The following is a 25,433-nucleotide window of genomic DNA, read 5'->3' as shown; positions in this document are numbered from 1 at the left end:
TCTCAAACGCGCAATAAAGAGGGCTAAAAGGGGTCATGAAATATCTTTGGCTAACAGGGTTAAGGAAAATCCCAAAGCCTTTTATTCCTATATAAGGAGCAAGGGGTAACTAGAGAAAGGATTGGCCCACTCAAAGACAAAAGAGGGAATTTATGCGTGGAGTCAGAGGAAATGGGTGAGATTCTTAATGAGTACTTTGCATCGGTATTCACCAAGGAGAGGGACATGACGGATGTTGAGGCTAGGGATGGATGTTTAAATACTCTAGGTCAAGTCGGCATAAGGAAGGGGGAGGTTTGGGGTATTCTAAAAGGCATTAAGGTGGACAAGTCCCCAGGTCCGGATGGGATCTATCCCAGGTTACTGAGGGAAGCGAGGGACGAAATAGCTGGGGCCTTAACAGATATCTTTGCAGCATCCTTGAGCACGGGTGAGGTCCTGGAGGACTGGAGAATTGCTAATGTTGTCACTTTGTTTAAGAAGGGGAGCAGGGATAATCCAGGGAATTATAGACATGTAAGCTTGACGTCAGTGGTAGGCAAACTGTTGGAAAAGATACTGAGGGATAGGATCTATTCACATTTGGAAGAAAACAGACATATCAGTGATAGGCAGCATGGTTTTGTACAGGGAAGGTCATGTCTTCCAAACCTAATAGAATTCTTTGAGGAAGTGACAAAGTTAATTGATGAGGGAAGGGCTGTAGATGTCATATACCTGGACTTCAGTAAGGCGTTTGATAAAGTTTCCCATGGCAGGTTGGTGGAAAAAGTGAAGTCGGATGGGGTTCAGGGTGTACTAGCTAGATGGATAAAGAACTGGCTGGGCAACAGGAGACAGAGAGTAGTGGTGGAAGGGAGTGTCTCAAAATGGAGAAAAGTGACTAGTGGTGTTCCACAGGGATCTGTGCTCGGACTACTGTTGTTTGTGATATACATAAATGATCTGGACGAAGGTATAGGTGGTCTGATTAGCAAGTTTGCAGGTGATACTAAGATTGGTGGAGTTGCAGATAGCGAGGAGGTCTGTCAGAGAATACAGCAAAATATAGATAGATTGAAGAGTTGGGCAGAGAAATGGCAGATGGAGTTCAATCCAGGCAAATGCGAGGTGATGCATTTTGGAAGATCTAATTCAAGAGCGGACTATACAGTCAATGGAAGAGTCCTGGGGAAAATTGATGTACAGAGAGATCTGGGAGTTCAGGTCCATTGTACCCTGAAGGTGGCAACGCAGGTCGATAGAGTGGTCACAAAGGCATACAGCATGCTTGCCTTCATCGGACGGGGTATTGAGTACAAGAGTCGGCAGGTCATGTTACAGTTGTATAGGACGTTGGTTAGGCCACATTTGGAATACTGCGTGCAGTTCTGATCGCCACATTACCAGAAGGATGTGGATGCTTTAGCGAGGGTGCAGAGGAGGTTCACCAGGATGTTGCCTGGTATGGAGTGTGCTAGCTATGAAGAAAGGTTGAGTAGATTAGGATTGTTTTCGTTGGAAAGACAGAGGTTGAGGGGGGACCTGATTGAGCTCTACAAAATTATGAGGTATGGACAGGGTGAATAGCAACAAGCTTTTCCAAGGGTGGGGGTGTCAATTACAAGGGGTCACGATTTCAAGGTGAGAGGGGGAAAGTTTAAGGGAGATGTGCGTGGAAAGTTTTTTACGCAGAGGGTGGTGGGTGCCTGGAATGCTTTGCCAGCGGAAGTGGCAGAGGCGGGCATGATAGCATCATTTAAGATGCATCTAGACAGATATATGAACGGGCGGGGAACAGAGGGAAGTAGATCCTTGGAAAATAGAAGACAGGTTTAGATAAAGGATCTGGATCGGCGCAGGCTGGGAGGGCCGAAGGGCCTGTTCCTGTGCTGTAATTTTATTTGTTCTTAAACTTTAGTAACTATAGGGTGGCACAGTGGCAGCACTGCTGCCTCACAGCGTCAGGGACTTGGGTTCGATTCAGACCTTGGGTGACTGTCTATGTGGCGTTTGTACTTTCTCCCCATCACTACGTGGGTTTCCTCTGGGTACTCCGGTCCCCCGCCCCCCCCCCCCCCCCCCCCCCCCCCCCCCAGTCTAAAGATGTGCAGGTTAGGTGGACTGACCATGCTAAATTGCCCCTTCATGTCAAGGATGTGCAGGTTTGGTTATGAGGTTATGGTTATAGGGTGGGGTGGACGGGGTAATGGATATGTGTTGAGTGCTCTTTTAAAGGGTCGGTGCGGCCTTGATGGGCCGAATGGCCTCCTTCTGCATTGTAGGGATTCTATGATATGTGGAAAAACGTTTTGGAAAGTTCTCCATAATTTTCTACTTCCCCAAACAAAATCTCCCTTCACTGTAGCCCTATAAAAATGTCAATCATCCACACACTTTAAAGTATCAATTGCAAACGTTTGAAATTTCTATCTTATAGAACTCCTGCAGTGCAGCACGGTAGCATAGTGGTTAGCACAATTGCTTTACTGCTCCAGGGTCCCATGTTCGATTCCCGGCTGGTGTGGAGTCTGCACGTTCTGCCCGTGTGTGCGTGGGTTTCTTCCGGGTGCTCCGGTTTCCTCCCACAGTCCAAAGATGTGCAGGTTAGGTGGATTGGCCATGCTAAATTGCCCTTAGTGTCCAAATTTCCCTTAGTGTTGGTTGAATGGGGGTTACTGGGTTATGGGGTTAGGGTGGTGCGGGCTTGGGTCGGGTGCTCTTCCCAAATGCCGGTGCAGACTCAATGGGCCGAATGGCCTCCTTCTGCACTGTAAATAATTCTATAATAATGAGGCCACTCAGCCCATGGAGTCTACACCAACCCTCTGAATGAGCATCCTACCGAGTACCGCTCCCCCCTATCCCCATAATCCCACCTAACCAGCACAACTTTGTACAATAAGGAGCAATTTAGCCAATTGCCTAATCTGCACGTTTTTGGATTATGGGAGGAAACCCACCCTGAGGAGAAAACCCCTACACCCTCACCCAGGCCAGAATTGAACTTAGATCCCTGGCATTGTGAGGCAGCAGTGCCAACCACTATGCCACCGTGTCAATTTCAGTAATCAATACTTTAAATGGTCTGGATGATTGACACTTTTATGGGAAGGAGTTTTTTTAAAGAAGCAGAAAGTTATGAATGAATAGTGTACAGTGGTGAATAAGCAAGCAAGTGGCACAGTTTGGCTTGGAGGATATGAGAGGCGACTGGGAGAGGGTGGAATGGCACAGCTTGACATGGAGGATATGAGGAGCCATGGGAAGGCTGTGTAGAGGGGCAGAGCTTGGCATTTCAAAAGGTCCCCTTATTCAGACTATGGTTCATGACACTTTTGAGATGATGTAAATCACAGGTCCTTTAATAGCTGGTTTGACTCCATGAAAATTGTGGAATAGGACATGTTTATCCCTGCAATGGAGCCAGCTAGGTCGGGAGTGCAGGATACGGGCTTCTTAACAAGCACTAGTGGAAATTGGGGCCGTCTTGAAATCAGGTCCGGCCACCATTTTAAACATCCACGGAGTCTCCCTGACTCCACGAAAATCCAGCCCATTGTTGCAATTTAACCTGGTGACGTAGATCTTTAATGGTGCTAACAAATCTATCAGAAAAAAGCAAGACATTGTCCCTTGGGATATGATATCCAATAAATTGATATTATATAACTGAAATTCAATTATAGTTCAACAGATTATTTATCTTTAGTATCATCCAGTGTACCTTATATCTCTTTTTACATCCAGGAACAGGACAGGCAAAAGGCTTTTCTTCTCCTCCATTCATGCACATGGAACTCAGAATAGCTTCTGAACTAATTGCACTTTCTGTGGTCCAAGATTCATCACTGTCTGATTCTTCATAGTCTACCTCTTCTTCGTCATATTCACTACCTGAAAGAGAAAAAGATGGGGGAGACTTGTTTAAAAACAAAAAGGAAATCAAGTTATTTCATAAAAAGACATTTTGATTTCACCGTAAGTCATAAAACGTAGACGTCCCAAAAGTTTAGTCTTTCTTGCAAAATTAGTCAGCAGTCAGTTGGAATGGGACCCAGTTACATTAGTTTCTGATACTCTGCTGAAGCCTCCAGACAGTAGATTTGAGCTTCTGCCTGTACCTTACATCACCATTGATATAAGGAGAACCGGGGCTGGAAACTTTGTGCATTGGGAGTCTCATTTCCAGGTCATCTTGGGATACGAATGTATCAGCCAACCCACAGCTTACGGTAGGGATAGAAACTTAGTGATTACATTAGGGATAGAAAGAACAGATCTAGAAAAGACTCTACAGTCCACCCAAAAACAAATGCTCCTCAATCATTCACACCTTGAAATATATATCCAATTCTCTTCTAAATTTCCTTCCACTGTCTGCCTCCATTATTTTCCTGAACAATCTTTTCTCAATGTTTAACATCCCGACCATAAAGTAGTTAGACCTAAACTGCCTGTGCATCTTCCTTCTTCCAACCCTGAGCAAACTCTCCATGGTTTTAAAGTTTATGGCAATCAGGAACCTATTATCAGGATTTATTTAAATATTTACTTAAAAGTCTCGAATGTTTATACAATATCAGAGTCTTCTCCTCTCCAGTTAATACCAGGCTCATCAACTTCCCCATAAATCTCAGATGCCTGAACTAGCTACGTTTGGATGACCTTTCCCAATGTCTGGGTATGATTGCTACAAGTGGCATCCAAAATTGTACTCAGGATTTCAAGTGCTGGAGCAATAGCACTTTGTATCGACTCAATATCACCTGGATTTGTGTTGTATTATTAATCGTACACATTGACAAATGGATTGTGGGAAGTGTAATTTGCCATATATTTTAGTCTCTTTCACTCGTGTGACAACTGTGGGAAGCTGCATCAGCTCAAATCCCTGCCGTCAGATAGAGGACCTCACCTCTTGTTTTTAATTCTTTCATTGGATATGGGCATTGCTGACAAGGTCAGCATTTCTTGCCCCATCCTTAATTCATAGAATCAGAGAACCTACAGTGCAGAAGGAGGCTACCCGGCCCATCAACTCTGCACCGGCCCCTGGAAAGAGCACCCCACCCAAGCCCAAGCCTCCACCCCATCCTGTAACCCCACTTAATTGCCCTTGAGAAAGAGGTGGTGAACTACCTGCTTGAACTTCTGCAATTCATGTGATGTAGGCACACCCAGAGTGATGGCAGAGAGGGAATTCCAGAAATTTGACTGAACATTAAAGGAATGGCGATATGATTCCAAGTCAGGATGATGTGAGATCTGGAGGGGAACTTTCAGTTAATAATACTTCCAAAGCGTTTGCTTCCCTTCTAGATGGTAGACTGTGGGTTTGGAAGTGCTATTCAATATGCTTTAATGAATTCCTGCAGTGTATCTTGTATAAGGTATACACTGCTGCCACTGTGGGCCAGTAGGGCGAATGTTTAAGGGAGTGTATGGAGTACTTATCAAGCAGGTTGCTTTGACCGGGATGGTATTGAGGTTCTCGAGTTGCACTCATTAGGCAAATGGAGGGGCTTTCCAACATTCTCCTGACTTGGGCCTTGCAGATGGTGGATGGGCATTGGGGAATCAGGGATGAGCCACCGTGGAATTCCTAGCCTCTTAGCTTCTCTTGTAGCCGGGAAAACAGTTAGATTCTGTCTTTTTATAGTGGTCAGTGCCGAGCACTAATGTGACCGGAATGTTAGTTGCCAGTTAGCAGCCCAAGCCCGAATGTAGTCTAGGTCTTGCTGTATGCGGGCAGAGACTACTTAATTATCAGAGGAATTACAAATGGGATTGATCATTGGGTACAATTATCTGTAAACATCTCAACTTCCCATCTTATGAAGGATGGAAGACAATGATGAAGTAGATAACTTAGTTGGGCCTAGGATATTACCCTGATGAACACCTGCACCCATGTCCCGGGGCTGAGATGATTGGTCTCCAACAACTCCTACCATTTTCCTTTGCGCTACGTATGACTCCAACCAGGAGAGTTTGCCTGACTTCAGTTTTACTTGGGATCCTTGATGCTACACTCAGTCAAATGCTACTTCAATGTTAAGGTCAGTTACTCACACCTCTCTGGAAATCCAAATGTTTTGTCCATATTTGGACCAAGGTAATCTGGACCTAAGTGGGCCTTGTAGAACCTAAACTAAGCATTGGTAAGCACAGTAAGAAGTCTTACAACACCAGGTTAAAGTCCAACAGGTTTATTTCAAACACTAGCTTTCGGAGCACTGCTCCTTCCTCAGATGAATGAAGAGGTCTGTTCCAGAAACATATATATAGACAAAGTCAAAGATGCAAGACAATGCTTTGAATGCGAGCATTTGCAGGTAATTAAGTCTTTACAGATCCAGAGATAGAGGTAATCCCAGGTTAAAGAGGTGCAAATTGTCTCAAGCCAGGACAGTTAGTAGGATTTCGCAAGCCCAGGCCAGATGGTGGGGGATGACTGTAATGCGACATGAATCCAAGGTCCCGGTTGAGGCCGTACTCATGTGTGCGGAACTTGGCTATAAGTTTCTGCTCGGCGATTTTGCGTTGTCGCGCGTCCTGAAGGCCGCCTTGGAGAACGCTTACCCGGAGATCAGAGGCTGAATGACCTTGACTGCTGAAGTGTTCTCCGACTGGAAGGGAACATCCCTGCCTGGCGATTGTCACGCGATGTCCGTTCATCCATTGTCGCAGCGTCTGCATGGTCTCGCCAATGTACCATGCTTTGGGACATCCTTTCCTGCAGCGTATGAGGTAGACAACGTTGGCCGAGTCGCACGAGTATGTACCGCGTACCTGGTGAGTGGTGTTCTCATGTGTAATGGTGGTACCCATGTCGATGATCTGGCACGTCTTGCAGAAATTGCCATGGCAGGGTTGTGTGGTGTCGTGTTCGCTGATCTGAAGGCTGGGTAGTTTGCTGCAAACAATGGTTAGTTTGAGGTTGCGCAGTTGTTTCAAGGCAAGTAGTGGGGGTGTGGGGATGACCTTGGCAAGATGTTCATCTTCATCGATGACGTGTTGAAGGCTGCAAAGAAGATGTTGTAGTTTCTCCGCTCCGGGGAAGTACTGGACGACGAAGGGTACTCTGTCGGTTGTTGCCCGTGTTTGTCTTCTGAGGAGGTCGGTGCAGTTTTTTGCTGTGGCGCGTTGGAACTGTCGATCGATGAGTCGTACGAGGGCATCTTTTAGCGTCTGTAGATGTCTGTTACGCTCCTTCTGATCTGAGCAGATCCTGTGTATACGGAGGGCTTGTCCATAGGGGATGGCTTCTTTAATGTGTTTAGGGTGGAAGCTGGAGAAGTGGAGCATCGTGAGGTTATCCGTAGGCTTGCGATGAAGCAAAGTGCTGAGGTGACCAGCCTTGATGGAGATGAGTGTGTCCAAGAATGCAACCGATTTTGGAGAGTAGTCCATGGTGAGTCTGATGGTGGGATGGAACTTATTGACGTCATCGTGTAGTCGTTTCAGTGATTCTTCGCCACGGGTCCAAAGGAAAAAAATGTCATTGATGTATCTGGTGTATAACGTCGGTTGAAGGTCCTGTGCAGTGAGGTCTTTTTCAAACTTGTGCATGAAGATGTTGGCATATTGAGGTGCAAATTTGGTCCCCATGGCTGTTCCGTGTGTCTGGATGAACAACCTGTTGTCAAAGGTGAAGACGTTGTGATCCAGAATGAAGCGGATGAGTTGCAGAATTGCACCTGGAGATTGGCAGTTGTCGGTGTTGAGTACTGAGGCTGTTGCAGCAATGCCGCTGTCATGGGGGATGCTGGTGTAGAGTGCCGCGACGTCCATTGTGACCAGGAATGTTCCTGGTTCAACTGGTCCATGGGTGCGGAGTTTCTGTAGGAAGTCCGTCGTGTCGCGACAGAAGCTGGGCGTACCTTGTACGATGGATTTCAAGATGCCCTCGATGTCGCCAGAGAGGTTCTCACACAGTGTCCCATTGCCTGATACGATAGGACGGCCTGGTGTGTTGGCCTTGTGTATTTTGCATGGCTAGTTCTGGAGTCTTCAGGACCACAGCTGAGCTTTTACTCTACCTGGTCTGCTCAAGCTTTACTTGATATCTCGTGGAATTAATCAAACTGATTTAGACAGGCCTCGAGAGTTCAGGAGAAGAACAAGATGCATTATGCACTTGGCACTTCTAGCTGAAGACGGTTGCAAATGCATCAGCCTTGCCGTTTACACTGACGTGCTGGGATTTGCCTTCATTCAGTATTGGATGTTTATAGAGTCTTTGGTTACTTTTTAAATTTTCCACTGCAGAACTATGATCCGATGCGTGAGTTGTGAGATCACTTAGTTCTATCACTTAGCATGTGGCTTCTGCTGTTCAGCATGATTGTAGTCTTGTGTTGTAGTTTCACCAATCTCGCATTTACTTTTAGGTATGCCTAGTGCTCCATTCTCTCTTACACTGCTCCTTGAACAAGGGTTGCTCCTTTCGCTTGATGGTGATGGAGGAGTGAGGAATATGTTGGGCCACGAGGTTACTTATTCTGGAGGATTACACTTTTGTTGCTGCTGATGGCATGTCATTTTCTTCTTTGGCAGCCATACAGGATGACTTGCTCCACTTTGGTTTATTGAGTTCTGAGATTGCCGAATCACCAATTCTTTACAGGGCAGGAGGCTATTCAGCCCATCGAGTCTGCACTAGCTCTCTGAAAGAATATTCTATCTAGTCCCATTTCCCTTCTTATCCCTGTAACCTTGCACATTTTTTTTTCCAGATAGCAATGCAATTGCCTTTTGAGGACCATGATCAAACTTGCCTTCCTCACCCTCTCAGGAAGTTTGTTCCAAAGGTTTTGTCCTGACATCACAATTGCCAATTCTTTTGAACGCGTGCCCCCTAGTTCTGGGCAACAATCTTTCATTATTTACCCATATCTATCCTTCAGGTTCCTGAATACCTCTGTCACAATTCCTTTTGGCCTTCTTTTCGCCAAGGAAAACGGTCCCAACCTCTTCAATCTATCCTTAATAGCTACAGTTCTTTATCCCTGGAATCATTCTTGTAAGTACATAGAAATATACATAAAAAGTAGAAGCAGGAGGCCATTCGGCCCTTCGAGCCTGCTCTGCAATTCGTTATGATCATGACTGATCATCAAGTTCAAAACTCTGATCCCGCCTTCCCCCCAAATCCCTTGATCCCTTTAGCCCCAAGAGCTACATCTAATTTCTTCTTGAAATTACACAACGTTTTGGCCTCAAAAACTTTCTGTGGCGATGAATTCCACAGATTCACCACTCCCTGGATGAAGAAATTTCTCCTCACCTCAGTTCTAAAAGATTTACCCCTTATCCTCAAACATTGGGAATATTCTTTCCGAAACTACCCTGTCTAATATTGTTCGAATTTTCTAAGTTTCGTTTCACTTCTGGTGATGGAGATGTGCTCAGTGGATGAACATCAGGTGGCTCTCCTCCAGACCAGAGCTAAATAGGCACTTTTAGGTGAATTTTGCCCGAAAATTCGAAGGCAACATAACCTAAATGGGGAGAAGATCAGCACCAAAATGCCAGCAAATGGGAGTTCGAGGGGTCAAAGGGACGGCAGAAGTGGCGGAAAGGGCCATGAGCAGCAGGCGGATGAACTGGCGCACCTACGAGGCAAGGAGGCCCCAGCCACCCAAGAGAGAGGGAGACCGAAAACCCGAGCATCAGCCTCCCCCGCCACCACCTGGAGACGGATGGAAGACTTCCCTCATGAAGGAGCTGACTGCCATGAAAGAGGCAATAAGGGTGAAAGTCTTATTGTCCAGGTGGCGGTGACAGAGGCGATGGTCACCGTACAAAAAACGATCGACGGGTTGGGGAAGAAGGTAGAAGCACAAGAAAAAACAATCCCTGACCTACAGAAAGCCTCGACGGACCAGAGTGACAGGATCGCCGCCCTGGAAGCAGAAGTTAATAAGGGTGGTGGCGACTCAAGGGAACTTAAAAGGGAAAGTCTAGGACCAGGAAAACTGGTCCCGACGACAGAACATTCGGATTGTGGGCCTGCCAGAAGGCATTGAGGGCAGAGACCTGACGAGCTACGTCGCTCAAGTGTTCGGCAACCTAGTCGAGAGAGACAGCTTAGTTAACTTGGAGATCGACAGAGCACACAGGTCACTCAGGCTGAAACCCAAGGCGGAGGAACAGCCGAGGGCGGTCATCGTGAAGCTGCACGGATACCAGGATCGCGAGAGGATCCTGAGGTGGGCAAGACAGACCAAGGTGAATATCTGGGAAGGGCAGAAAATCCGAATTTAGCACGACATTGGGGCAGACCTGCCAAAATACAGGGCTGAATTTAATCAAGCAAAATCACCCATACAAGAACAGGGAGCGATTCGGCCCAGCCAGCCAGGCTCTGGGCCACATACCAGAACAAGGAGCACTATTTTAACACTCCGACGGAGGCAAACAAATTTGTATGGACCAATGGCCTGGACAAGGGACAGGGGAGGCAGCGGTGAAGGTGGACCAAAGAAAGAATGCTAAAGACATAGAGACTTATTAGACATTTGAAATGTTTGCGTGGGACTGTGCTGCCTCATTCTGATCGAAAAGACCAGGTCATAGGGAAGGGCGAGGACAGGAGAACGCAGGTGAAGGCGAGATACAGGCAGAGAAAGCGTACAGACAGTGGGCGTAGGTTAGGGGCCAGAGGGGGGCCACCACACTAGCAGGGACATCTAGCATGGGAAGACAAGACAGTGAGGGAGGCTGTGGCGCAGCCCCTGGCTCTGTGTGTGTGTGTGTGTGTGTGTGTGTGTGGGGGGGGGGGGAGGAACACAAAAGGAGCAGGATGGGAAGGGAGGGTGGGTTCTTGGATAATCTTCATCAGGTTTAGGAGCAGGATGTGGGAACAAGATGACGCTGCAAGCAGACACTTTGGTGGGTCCCTAAACAAAGGGAAACCCCGGAGTGAAGGGGCGCAACCACGTGGCGTACACACAGTTGGTGGCCATGTTGGGTGTACCCTGAACAAAGAGAAACTCCGGAGTGCAGGGGCCCGGCCTCATGGCGGGAACGGTCACTGTGGCCATTTTGAACGGCCCCCTAACAAAGGGAAACCCTGGAGTGCAGGGGCGCGTCCACCAGGTAAGTATGGTTGATCTTGCAAGATGGTGGGGGGACAAAACCCCCCTACCAGGATTATCACCTGGAATGTCAGGGGACTTAACGGCCCAGTGAAAAGATCCAGAGTCTTCGCCGATTTGAGAAGTTTGAAAGCCGACATAGTCTTCCTGCAGGAAACTCGCCTGAGGGCGAAGGGCCGACTGCGGGTAAGGAAGGGCTGGGTGGGACACATGTACCTTTCATGAGTAGCCATACTGACTAGTAAGAGGACGGTGTTTACAGCTTTAAAGATGATTACAGACTCAGGAGGACCGTACGTCATGGTCAGCGATGTCCTAGACAGTGCACCAGTTGTTCTGGTAAATGTGTACGCGCCCGACTGGGACGACACTGATTACGTAAAAAATACCATTGAGGAAATCCCTGACATCGACATTCATCGACTGATCATGGAGGGTGACTTCAACTGTGCACAGGACCCACTGATGGGCCGATCGAGCCCCAGATCGGAGAAAAGGACAGGCATGGTTAGGGAACTGGGGGCATTCATGGAGCAGATGGGGGTAGTGGACCCTTGGAGGTTCCTACACACTGATGAGAAGGAATTTTCATTCTTTTCGCCGGTGCACAAAGTATATGTACGGATTGACTTCTTTTGCAGTGGGGAAATCGGTGCTTCCAGAAATAGCAAGGGCGGAATACTCCGCGATAGTCATCTCTGCCCACGTTCCACATTACATGGATGTGAGGTTGTAGACAGTCCGTGCCCAACGCCCCACATGGAGGTTGGATATGGACCTTTTGGCCGTTAAGGTCTTCTGCCAGAAAACACCACAGGCCATAGGCAAATACTTTACGAACAGGGAAGTATCACATTCCACTTTCTGGGAGGTACTGAAGGCGGTGATTAGGGGAGAGCTTATAGCCTACAATGCACGTAGAGATCAGGAAGAGAGGGCGGCTCGGCAACAACTGATCAACTCCATTCTGGAGGTCGACAGAAAGTACTCCGAGACCCCGACCAAAGAGAGGAAAAAGCTACAGATGGACTTTAACCTGCTATCCACTAGGAAGGCAGTGCACCAACTCCACCAGACATGGACTTCTACGAACATGCAGAATAGGCTAGCCGCCTACTGGCTTACCAGCTGAGAAGGCAGGCAGCCACAAGGGAGATAGCGCAGGTGAAGAATAGCAGAGGCGGACTGGTAGCCGAACCAAAAGAGGTGAACCGAGCATCTGAGACCTTCTATCAAGGACTGTACACCTCCAAGCCCCCCGATGGGGTCGCGGGGATGAAATGGTTCCTCGATGGACTGGACATGCCAGTCGTGGGGGACGAAAGATGGAAGCACCAAGAGGATTGGAACAGATCATGGAGAGCAGGCGGGGAAGGTGCCGGGCCCGATGGGTTCCCGCAGACTCCTATAAAGAATTCGCACCAGCCCTGGCCCCACACCTATGGGACACATTCGCAGATTCGCTAGCAAGGGGCACCCTACCTCCAATGCTAACACATGCCACAATATCGCTGATGCCCAAAAGAGACAAAGACCCGACGGAATGTGGATCATATAGACCCATTTTGCTGCTCAATGCAGATGTGAAGATACTCGTAAAGGTCTTGACCAAGAGACTGGAGAACTGCGTACCGGAGGTAGTCGCAGAGGACCAGAAGGGTTTTGTCAAGATAGACAGCAGTGCAAACAACAGGCGGCTGTTGAATGTAATAATGACCCCATCCAGGGAGAGAACACCAGAGATGATCGTCTCCCTGGACGCAACAAAGGCCTTCGAAAGAGTTGAATGAAAGTACCTCATTGAGGTACTGGAGCGATCTGGGCTAGGGACAGAGTTCACCTCGTGGGAGAAACTACTGTACAACGAATCCAAGGTGAGTGTTCGGACCAACACCTCCAGCTCTGAATATTTACAGCTGCACTGAGGCACAAGGCAGGGATGTCCACTGTCCCTGCTCTTGTTCGCCCTGGCAATCGAAACCCTGGCAATCGCATTGCGAGACACAAAAGACTGGAAGGATATCCAAAGAGGAGGCAGAGTGCACAGAGATTCACGCTTTGTGGATGACCTGCTCCTCGACATCTCGGATGGCCTACAGAACGGCCTGAAAGTAATCATGAAGCTCCTGGAACAGTTTGGGGCCTTCTCGGACTTCATACTCAATCTGGGTAGAGGAGGCACTCCTGCTGAACCCGAACAGGGGAGGGACACAGCTAGAAAGGATGGGGATGGTGGATCCTTGGAGGTTGAGGAACCTGGGAAGGGAGGGAGTACTCTTTCTCGCAAGTGAATAGGGTTTACTCTAAGATTGATTTTTTTTCATGGTGATCTGGGTGGTGCTGATGAGGATGATAGGGGTGGAATATGTGGGAGGTGTGATCTTGGATCACATGCTGGACTGGCTTGATGTGAGGCTCAGTTTGGGACAGGTGCAGAGGCCAGGGTGGAGGTTGGATTCGGGACTTCTGGCAGACAAATGAGACGATGAGAGTGGCGATTAGGAATTATGTGGAGCTTAATCAGAATGGGGAGGTGTCTGCAGCCATGTTTTGGGAAGCTTTGATGGCGGTGGTCCGAGGTGAGATTATTTTGTTTAAGGCTCATTGGGATAGGAGGAGGAGCACCGACAGTTATTGGACGCTATAGTTGAGGAAAATAGAAGATACTTGGCGGCCCCCATGAAGGAGCTGCTGGCAGAGAGGATGACGTTGTAGGGGCAATATGATAGGTCAATGACGGGCAAGGCAATGGGGCAGCTGCGGAGGGCGAGGGGGTGCAGAATGAGTATGGGGAGGAGGCGAGTCGTATGTTGGCCCACCAGTTGCAGCAGCATCAGGCAGCGTCTAGGGATGTTTTGAGGATAAGGGTGGAGAAGGGGGAGCTGGTGTCGGAGCCAGAAAAGATAATTGAGGTGTTCAGGGGGTTCTATGAGAAGTTGTATAAGGCGGAGCCGGTTGGAGTGGCGGAGGATATGGTGCGTGTTGGAGGTCCCAGGGCTGGAGGAGGGAAAGAGGCAGTCCTTGGAGGAACCATTGAGGCTGAGGGAGGTGATGGATTGTATTAGGGGAATGCAGTCGGGGAAGGCCCCAGGGACGGACGGCTTTCTGGTGGAGTTCTATAAGCAGTTTGCGACAGAGTTGGCCCACCAGTTTTTGGGGATGTCTACTGAGGCGGTGGAGAGGGGTGAGATGGAGGCAACGTTAGCACAGGCGTCGATCTCATTGATCGCGAAAAAGGGGAAGGACCCACAGGAGTGTGGGTCCTACAGGCCCATTTCTTTGCTGAACACGGATGTGAAAGTGTTGGCGAATGTGTTGCCGTGTAGGTTGGAAGGGTTTTTGCCAGACGTGGTCTCTGAGAATCAAATGGGTTTTGTGAAAGATAGGCAGCTCTCCAGTAATGCAGTTACTGGTGAATGCAGTTATGACTCCATCGGGGGAAGTTCATCTTTTGTGTGCGTCCCCGGTGGCTAGCGTGCGTACGAATGAGATGGGTTCAGGGTATTTTGGGTTCCATAGGGAAACGAAGCAGGGGTGCCCGCTGTCATCTTTTTATTTGCGTTGGTGATTGAGCAGTTGGCGATGGCCCTTCGGGGGCCGGCTAAGTGGCGAGGAACTGAGAGAGGGGGCAGGGAGCACCAGAAACCACCTGTTGTTGTTTGTGTCGGACCCGCTGGAGTGTATGGGCAGAATTATGGACCTTTCTCCAGGTATACAGCGAACATGGCGGCACGGCAATACAGTGGTTAGCACAGTTGCTTCACAGCTCGAGGGTCCCAGGTTCGATTCCCGGCTTGGGTCACTGTCTGTGCGGAGTCTGCTCCCTATGTCTGCGTGGGTTTCCTCCGGGTGCTCCGGTTTCCTCCCACAGTCTAAAGCTGTGCAGTTTAGGTGGATTGGCCATGCTAAATTGCCCTTAGTGTCCATAAAAGGTTGGGTGGGGTTACTGGGATGGGGTGGAGATGTGGGCTTGGGTCAGGTGCTCTTTCCAAGTGCTGGGGGAGACTAGAAAAGCCGAATGGCCTCCTTCTGCACTGTAGATTCTATGGTGAAGAGCAAGGTGTTTCCATGAATGCGGTGGGCCGGAGTGTTGGCTAATTTGGGGCACTACCGTTTAAGGTGGCAAGAGAGCAGTTCAGGTGTTTGGGGATCCAGGTGATGCATGAGTGGGCCACGATGCACAGGTGGAACTTGACAGTGTTAGTGGAAAGAGGTTAAGGGGGAGTTTGTGGGGCTGGACGAGCTGCGGGAGAAGTTTGAGTTACTGAGGGGTAACGGGTTTAGGTATATGCAGGTGGGGGACTGTGTGAAAAAGGAGTGGCCGTCGTTCCCCCAGCTACGGGAGTACACGTTATTAAAGCAATTGCTGCTTCCTGGTGACTTAGGGGAGGGTAGGACTGGTGACATATACAGGTGGTTGGGAGAGAGGAGCAAGGCACTGGTGGTGAGGATAAAGCTTAACTGGGAGGAGGAGTTGGGGAGGAGGAGTTGGGGAGGGGGATAGGATGGGGACTCTGGTGTGAGGCGATGCGACTAGTGAACTCAACCTCTTCCTATGCGAGGATGAGCTTGACTCAGTTTAAGATGGTGCACAGGGTTCACATGACTCAGACAAGGATGAGTGGATTCTTCCAGGGGGGTAACAAATGGGTGTGAGAAGTATGGGCGGGGACCGGCCAATCATGCTCACATGTTTTGGAGCTGTGAGAAGCTGGAGAGTTTTTGGGAGGTCGTGTTCGGGGCATTATCCAGGATAGTGGGGGACGAGGTCCGGCCGGACCCTATGGTGGCAATATTTGAGGAGCTGGGGCTGCTGGAGGGGATGAGGGCTGATGTTGTGGACTTCACCTCTCTGATTGCCCAGTGAAGGATCCTTTTGAAGTGGAGTGCTGGCCTCTTTGGGGGATTTGTAAGACTTTCTACGGCTGGAGATTAAGTTCGTTCTGAGGGGGTCAGAGGAGGGCGTTGACTTGAGGTGGGGGCCCTTCATGATTTTATTTGACGAGCTGTTCGTCACGGCGGGGGGGAGGGGGCGTAAAACTGTACAAACTGTTAACTATGTTGTGTTGAATTGTGTATCTTGTTGATATTGTGTATGTTTGGAATAGAATATCTTCAAAATAAATCAGTAGTGGGATGAAGGATTCTGGGGAGTGGGCAGGTTGGGATGAGGCTGACAAGAGATCAGCCATGATGGTACTGAATGGCGGAGCAGGCTCAAATTGAAATGTTTACTCCTGCTCCTAGTTCTTGTGTGTTCCACATTTCCACTCTTCTTTAGCTTTGAAGGAGAGTCATAAGGACTTAAACATTTCTCTCCCCGCAGATACTGCCAGACCTTCTCGTATTTTCTGTTTCCATTTCAGGTTTCCAGCATCCGCAGATTTTGCTTTTATATTAAGCACAGCAAATTTCCTTCCCAGAAGGACATTAGTGAACATCTGGAGGAAACACTGCTGGAGACATTTAAAATACAGAAAAAGCAGCTGTATAGCTAGGCTTGTTAATTTTCTTAGGTACCAAGATGATGGTCAAAATAAATTCAAAAAATATATTTTTCACTGATGTTATTCATTCCCCTTTTCCTTCTTTGCTAGGTGTTTTATTTTAGCTGGACGCTGCCTGATGATTCTGGAGAGATCATTGTCTCCCATTTTGTCTGTATTAATTGGTAGGATCCTCGCTGTACAATTGTGAACCTTTATGAGTATGACATTTGATCCAGTCAGGTGCAAGCAAGGCACACGGACCACAATTTTCATCTCCTGTTTTGGGTGTGAACAGTGCTGTTCTGCGTTCAACATCGGAGTTCAGAGCTTACAGCTGTCAATTTGACTGGGAACTTCAAATCTGCAACAAAAGCTCCCACCAGGAAAAGACAGCAACCTCATCACACAATATAAATCGGGTGCGACGACATCAATAGCATCCTGATACAATTCCCAAACACCACTGGTTGGAGCCTGTGGATGGAATCACCAAAGTCCTCCTAAGTTCAGTTTGAAAGCAGGTGAGCTCCTCTGTGGTCCACAAAAATAATTTGGGTCTCTGCTGCCCCAGGCCACCCACCTTCTGTGATTGCAATCCTCCCCCCACGGCTTAACATGCTGACAGCTGTCCTTGAGGCCTCAATTTGCAGAGCTGCATCAAATTGGCTGGTTGGTGCTCCGGAACTCGCCGTCCAAATTTAAATGAGGCAGGGGCCTCTTTGAAATGTATGTCCAGCCAAGGGGCACCCAAAAGTCAAATTTGACCCCAATATATTTCATTAAAAAAAATTAATAGTATGGTAATTAATAAAGAATTAATATTAAAGGCCAGCCTGACAATTGGGAAGCATTATTCCTGCAAAGTTAGGGGATTGATTGTTCAGCTTTCACTGTGTGGTCTGATACTTCAAAAAGTACTAGGAAACTTTCAGCTGCTTAAGGACTGACTCCACACTAAGGTGTGCATAATGGCACCACCAAATTAATTAATCAAGTTTCTGTTTTAACATGTGAACATTTAGGCGAGACAGGGTGGCACAGTGGGTAGCACTGCTGCCTCACACCGCCGAGGGCCCGGGTTCGATCCCGACCCCGGGTCATTGTCTGTGTGGGACTCATCCCCGCAACCCAAAGATGTGCAGGGTAGGTGGATTGACCATGCTAAATTGTCCCTTGATTGGAATTTTTAAAAAAACATTTACGTGAGGCTGACTGTATCTCTGAATAGACTTTCTCTCAGTAGACAAACTTTTCTGCTTTCTTTTTATGTCCAGTTATAATAGGTTCCCAGTGACTGCACTGAGGTCCTTTCCTGTCTCCCTGATGTCAGAACTTCAAAACAATAACTTGCACCATTAACGTGGAAAGAAATAGTCCCGAAGTGCTCAACCATGTAAACAGCAAAAGCCTGTATATTAAACACATCATGTTCAAATTAATGGAACCAGGCAAGAGACATGGCCAGCTATTAACAGAACTCATCACCACTCCTAGCAGCGGAGATAAATTAAGTCTCCATGCCAACAGTACTTCCCACCTTCCAACTTGCAGGGATGGGTCTGCACTACCAAGTACCAGTATGAAAGAGAAGTTGGATTCTTGGTAGCATGTTATTGGCAACTTATGCACAAAAGATTTCAATTACTGCTAGCAGGAAAGGTTGTCGTTATCCAGCCAGCCATGTCAGGGAGATAAAATATGCACAGAACGATTTTACCCATCCCATTTAGTGGAAACAAATTTAGGAATAATTAAAATGGAGTGGCATCATTTCCTACAGACTGCTGATTTTATCATAGTAGTATATGTACAGGAACGGACCATTGCGTCCTAAAATCTATGCTGGTGTTTATGCTCCAGATGAGCTTCCTCCCACCCGTCTTCATTTAAACCCATCAACATATCTATCCAACTCTTTCTCCATCAAGTGTCTGGTTTTCCCTTGAATGCATCTATACCAGTTGCCCCAGCTACTCCTTGTGGTAGCAAGTTCCACATTCTAACCACTCTCTTGGTAAAGAATTGTCTTCTGAAACCCCGATTGGATTCATTAGTGTCCATCTTACACTGATGATCTCTAGTTCTGGTCTCCTATGCAGCTGGAAATACCTTCTCTACCTTCTCTACGTTTATCCGATCATAGAATTTACAGTGCAGAAGGAGGCCATTCGGCCCATCAAACCTTTCAAAATTTTAGAGAAGTCTATCTGGTATCCCTCAGTCTTCTCTTTTCCCGAGATAAGAGCCCCAGTCTGTTGAATATTTCCTAATATCTATGAACTCTCAGTTCTGGTATCAGCGCAGTTCTCCAGTACCGTTGATTTTGACAGTGAATGAGGCACCTGCAAAACTCTGGTGGGAACTCGGTTAATAGATGCAAATTATGACAAAGATGGATATTTCAGGTTGTTCCCAAGTGCTCCAGCTGACCTGCCAGGTGAACCAGGAAGCCAAAGACCATTTGGTAAATTGAAAATTAACTTTCCTCAGTGGGGCCTGAAAAGCAGTATAGCTCACCTGGGATCATCTGGGCCTCTGCTGCCTTGAAGACTACCCTCCCAAACTAGATGGTTTGTTTTTTATTCCAGTATAAGTATACTGGTTGTTAGCGAATAGCTTATAAAATTTCTCTTTAACATACTATCTCCTGTACAGTTTATCATTTGCAATTTTAAAATATTTAATCCAAACCAGAACTAAATTAGACAAATTAATGATTTCCTACAGTTTAGTTTATTTAATTCCTAAAGTAGCTGCTTCAATTTTTCTTCTTAATAATATATTAAATGACAAACTACTCGTTTACAGCTTTACTGGGGTTCTGCTGGGATAAAATCTAGTGTAAATACTAATAAAAATCATGTCCCAAGATTGATTCCTGCTTTGAAGAGTTGTGGCAAGAGTTGTTCTGCTTCCATTCATTTGATCACTTGTTTAGAGTTACAAGCTCAAACGTACCAGCACTTCATTTCTGGTAAATTACAGGAGGACAAAAGCTATACTATTCAGTATTCAGAATTATAATAAGCCATTACTATTCAACATTGGTATAATGTGGGAAATGTGAATATCAGTTAGCACGGACTATTGGGAGATGTGAGCCTTGCTCCCAGGATGTGCATATCGAGTTCTAGCCATATGAGACATGTCAACAACAAACTTCCTGATGAGCACCAGAAGTGGCCAGGCTGCTCCGAAGGTAGCAATATGCTGCCGAAGAGCAACAACAGTATTTTTCAAGGATAATGTTACAGTAATTTTCAAAGTCAACTATCAGCTCTACAATCCCAATTAGGGGAAGGGCAGCATGGTAGCATAGTGGTTAGCACCGTTGTTTCACAGCTCCAGGGTCCCAGGTTCGATTCCCGGTTTGGGTCACTGTCTGTGCGGAGTCTGCACGTTCTTCCCGTGTGTGCGGGTTTCCTCCGGGTGCGCCGGTTTCCTTCCACAGTCCAAAGATGTGCAGGTTAGGTGGATGATAAATTGTCCTTAGTGTCCAAAAGGTTAGGTGGGGTTACTGGGTTACGGGGATAGGTGTGGGCTTGAGTCGGGTGCTCTTTCCAAGGGCCGGTGCAGACTTGATGGGCCGAATGCCCTCCTTCTGTACTGTAAATTCTATGATTCTATGATTAACTACAGCTTATAAGCCTGCAAGTTTCAGACCTCATCTCCTAGCTTACTAAGTACACTGCTGATATACTGCTGAACCACATACACTAAGTAAGGCCTCATTTTCACTTTGCTGTCCGTGCAAAATGAATAATTTCATTTAGGGCTGTTACAATTGGCCTGAAGTGTCACCATCAGGGAAGGATAAAATACACAAAGTGTAGATTCATGATCAGGGGTTAAAGTTGAATGTGCGTGCATACTGTAGCAAGAAAAAGTCTCACCTGCAGTATACAGAGTTTTGATCATGCAGATCACAAGCAATGGGATGACACAAAGAGGAGGCATGAGATTTGTCCAGCAGGTTAACCGCTGGACTCATGTGTGGTGATATGCATCACTGTAAATACACAAGGGGTTAATGTAAATACACTACGACTAAGTAAACACTAGAGGGAGGACCAGAGACGTCATGACATGCAGACATACAGCTAATGAACACATAGAATAGGACACGACCAATGGGCAGTCAAGACACCCAGAGGTGACACTGCCACTAAGGGGACATTACACAACCCATATATAAGGACAGGGCACACATGCTCTGCCTCTTTCCACAGGCGACACTTAGAGAGTTGGACAGGGGCAGATTAGAAGCATCACACCCACCACGTGGCTTAGAGAAGACTGGTTAGTTAGACTGAGTTACTATAGCAAGATTAGCAGGAGAGTCAAACTCATAGAGAACTGTGCTAATGGTTCAATAAATCACATTGAACCTACTTCAAAGAACTTACTTCAAAGTCTGGAGTATCTTTTGGTCAAAGCTGCATCGAGTTGCAGCCTGTCTTATCCCAGAGTACATAACACAACATGGTACCACTGGTGCCTGTTGAATCTATATAGTTCAACTCAGCAAGATCCGTGACTACCAGCAACAGCACCCAGGCAAGATGATTGAAATTCCGGTTCCTCAGCAGCTCAGGTACCACGGCAATCTCAGTGCCAACTGACGTGCATTCAAGCAGAGATTTAAGATTTACATGGTAGCATCCGACCTAGATGGCGTGGTCGATGCTGAGAAGATAGATCTTCTACTCATCATTGCGGGTGAAAGTATGACAGAAATCTTCAACTCCTTCAAGTACTCCAAAGGGCAGGACAAGAGAGATTTCCAGACAGTCCTGGACAAGTTTGAAAACTACTGCGGGTTGAACACAACAGAAATCGGTAAAACTGGTGCCTATACTCACCACGAGGCAAAGGTAGGCTTGCAACAGAAGCAAAAGGCAATTTTGATTGGCAGGCATTTTGTGCAAGGAACCGCACATGCGCAGTTGCAAAAAGAGCACACAGTGAAGGAAAAGCGATCTGCGCATGCGCAATCCATTACTACGCTCTACGTCACAAGTGTCAGGACGTCAGAGGCCCCAGTCCACGCCCACTTAAAGGGAAAATGTCCGAAAATAGTGAAAAAAAATTTTAAAGCCAGAAAACACAATTCTCCCACCTGGAACGACAGCACAATGCCTGAACTTCGACCAGTAGCTGAAAGTAAGCGCCGCAGAACCCTGCAACAAGCAGTTAGCACTGCCCTAAGAGATGATTTAGTCCTTGAAGGCTACGACTCAGACGATGATTTCATCATTGGACGTGGCGACCTCAGTACCAAATCCGAACCGCAATGAGATGTGTTGTACATTGAAGCATCCTTCAGTCTTGGATGAGTTCTTCGGATTTGAGGATCCTCAGCCCAGCATAGACGACATCCCGACCCATGACTGACTGGTCATGGTCATTAAAGGCATCTGTGTTGGTGGCATCGGGGGAAAGCCGAATTCTGTCCTTGCCTGACATTCACACATGTGCACTCCCGGCAGGGATTTTTGGCAAGGAAACAGGATTGGGAAATGCAGCCTGCTTCCTGTGTTCAACCTACTGTTGAACTGTTTCTTAGCGAAGTCAGTAAAATTCTAGTGCAGCAATGGTACTTGGGAACATTTGGTCACTGTTAGAAAAATGATGAGCATCATTCAGCAATATGCATAATAATCATATACGTGCACCATTGTACTGAATTTAGAAAAATAAACATTCTATTGTGTATCAGTGATTATTTTGGTCCTGATTTTCAGGTCCAGATGTATTCCGGTTCCCGACCCTGCACCTGAACTCTGTTATTCGCAGTCATTGTATATGTAAATATTGATTGGGTCCAATTAGAGGCACCGAGCACCTGCCAGTGGCATGTACCAGCGGCAAAGGCAGACGGACGCCATGTTGGGGGCTGTCGTGTTAGGTACACTGGTCTAACACTGGCTGCAACTGGATGCAGCTTAGTTCAGAAAGATACTCCAGACCTTGAAGTTAGTTCAATCAGGTTTATTGAACTAATAGCACAGTTCTCTGTGAGTTCAACTCTCTGCTAACTTAAGTGTGGTTACTCTGTCTGACTGAACCAGACTAGTTCTTAGCCATGTGGTGGAGGTGTGAGATTGTAGCAACACCCTTGACTGACTCTCTAGATGTTCATCAGTGGAAGGAGGCGGATTCTGAGTGCTTTGTGTCTTTTACAGTCATATCCCACCCGAGTGTCCTGCCTGCTTATTGGTCATGTCCTGTTCTCTGGGTCCATTAGCTGCTTGTCTGTATATCATTATGTGTGTGTCCGCATATCATAACATCTCCCCCCTTTTTTTTAAATGTTTGGATGACATATGTGAACGTATTTACAAGAATAGGCCAATATTAACATATATACATGCAGTGGATGTGAACGTATGTACATGTGAAAACAGCTGTCTAATGCGAGAATACAGAACATAGCAAACAGAACAAATGTTCATAAGTCCAGTCTCTGTGGCTTGCGTCTGATCCTGGTCGACCGCCGGAGAGGTGGTGGTGGGGACGACAGCGCTTTGATGGCCGGGATTGAAGCCTGACTGGTGGCCTCGTGAGTCGAGGTATCAGGAGGTGGCAAAACAACAGAAGGAAATGGAGAAGAATGTGGTTGCAGGCAGGCAACTTTGTGCAGTGCCCGTCTGTTTCGTCGCACAACAGAACCATCAGCCAGACGATCAACATACGAGTGGGATGCAGCCTGTCGAACAATGACAGCTGGAGCTGACCAGCCTCCATCAGGGATCTTGACCCAAACAGTGTCTGACGGGGATAACATGGGCAAATCGGTGGCATGAGCATCATAGCCCTGTTTTTGCCGGTCTGGAGTTGCTGCACCTTCTGCAGCACCGGGAGGTGATCCAGGTTGGACATGTGTATGGCTGGAAGTGTCGTTCGCAGGTCCCTGCTCATCAGGAGTTGAGCGACGACATGCCAGTGGACAGTGGGGTCGCCCTGTACGCAGCAGCGCGAGGTGAATGTCAGATGCAGAGTCCGCGGCCTTGCAGATGAGCTGCTTCACTATGTGCACCCCTTTCTCAACTTTTCCGTTTGACTGCGGATAGTGTGGGCTGGAAGTGACGTGTTTAAACTGACATGGCTGGGCAAACAGAGACCATTCATGGCTGCTGAAGCACAGGCCAGTCACTCATGGCAGTGAGTGGGATACTATGCCTGGAGAACGTCTCCTTATAGGCCTTGATGATGGTCCGAGATGTGAGGTCTGAGAGCTTCACGACTTCAGGGTAATTGGAAAAATAATCAATGATTAACACGTAATCACAACCATTTGCATGAAAGAGTTCGATGCCAAACTTGGACCGCGGAGAGGTTTCGATTTCATGCTGCTGAAGTGTCTCCTTACTCTGCGCTTGCTGGAAGCGTTGACAAGTCGCACAGTTGAGTACCATGTTCGTGATGTCCTGGCTGATCCCGGGCCAGTAGACAGCCTGCCTGGCTCTGTGTCTGCACTTTTCCACACCCAGGTGGCCCTCATGGATTTGACGGAGCACCAAGCTCTGTCGACTGTGTGGAATTACAATCCGGTCCAGTTTGAGGAGGATACTATCAACCACTGTCAGGTCGTCCTTTACATTGAAAAATTGAGGGCACTGCCCTTTTTGCCAGCCATTGGCTAGGTGTTGCATAACACGCTGCAAGAGGGGGGTCACTGGCTATCTACAGATAGGAATCACTTTCTCATCAGATGCCGGGAGGGTGCTAGCACACAGCTGCACCTGTGACTCAACCTGTGACTCAATTTGCCGGATGACGTTCAGTGGTTCACTAGGCACGGTGATGGAGTGGGACAGTGTATCGGCAATGATGAGCTCCTTGCCAGGCGTGTAGACCAGGTCAAGGTCGTACCTTGGAGGGCAGCACGGTGGCGCAGTGGGTTAGCCCTGATGCCTCAGGGCGCCGAGGTCCCAGGTTCGATCCCGGCTCTGGGTCACTGTTCGTATGGAGTTTGCACATTCTCCCCGTGTTTGCGTGGGTTTCACCCCCACAACCCAATGATGTGCAGGATAGGTGGATTGAACACGCTAAATTGCCCCTTAATTGGAAAAAAATTAATTGGGTTCACTAAATTTATAAATTTAAAAAAAAAAGTCGTACCTTCTGAGTTTGAGGAGGATGCGCTGCAACCGAGGCATCATGTCATTAAGGTCTTTGTGGATAATTTGGACCAGGGGCCTGTGATCCGTCTCGACTGTGAATGTCGGCAGGCCGTAGACATAGTCATGAAACTTGAGAATGCCAGTGAGAAGGCCCAGGCATTCCTTCTCGATTTGTGCATACGTTTGTTCGGTGGGCGTCATTGCCCTTGATGCGTAGGCCGGTGCCCAGGATGAAGTGTCATCGCGTTGCAGCAGGACCGCACCGATGCCATCCTGGCTCGCATCTGTCGAGATTTTCGTTTCCCTGTCTGGGTCGAAAAATGCCAATACGGGTGCAGTGGTGAGCTTGGCTTTCACCTCCAACCACTCTGCCTGATGGGCTGCCTTCCACTCGAAAGCAGTGGACTTCTTCACTCGGTTTCGTAGGGCCATGATGTGTGAGGCCATGTTTGGGATGAACTTGCCCAGAAAATTGACCATGCCCAGGAAGCTCAATACCGCCTTCCTGTCTTCCGGGACCTTCATGGCTGCGATGGCCTTGACCTTGTCTGTGTCGGGGCGCACGCCCTGCTGAGAGATCTGGTCCCCGAGGAACTTGAGTGTCGACATGTCAAAGCAACATTTGGCCCTGTTCAGCTTCAGGCCATTGGCGTGGACACGGCGGAATACCTGCTGGAGACGGGAAAAATGCTCCTCAGGGGTCAAGGACCATATGATGACGTCGTCCACGTACA

The 25,433-nt window shown here is 47.7% G+C and overlaps 1 protein-coding gene across 1 annotated transcript in view; it reads right to left on the bottom strand.

The window, feature by feature from the left end:
• The window catches only part of jazf1b (JAZF zinc finger 1b), a 397,554-nt gene that overhangs the window by 26,881 nt on the left and 345,240 nt on the right, over positions 1-25,433 (bottom strand). The window contains exon 4 of the mRNA XM_072509396.1: positions 3,707-3,876. Within this exon, the coding sequence (XP_072365497.1) occupies positions 3,707-3,876 (170 nt within the window). The remainder of the gene's footprint in view (positions 1-3,706; positions 3,877-25,433) is intronic.

This window comes from Scyliorhinus torazame, chromosome 6 (assembly GCF_047496885.1).
Source record: "Scyliorhinus torazame isolate Kashiwa2021f chromosome 6, sScyTor2.1, whole genome shotgun sequence".
Lineage (NCBI taxonomy): Eukaryota > Metazoa > Chordata > Chondrichthyes > Carcharhiniformes > Scyliorhinidae > Scyliorhinus > Scyliorhinus torazame.
The sequence above is the reverse complement of the archived record's forward strand: the minus strand, read 5'-3'. Positions and strand labels throughout refer to the sequence as shown.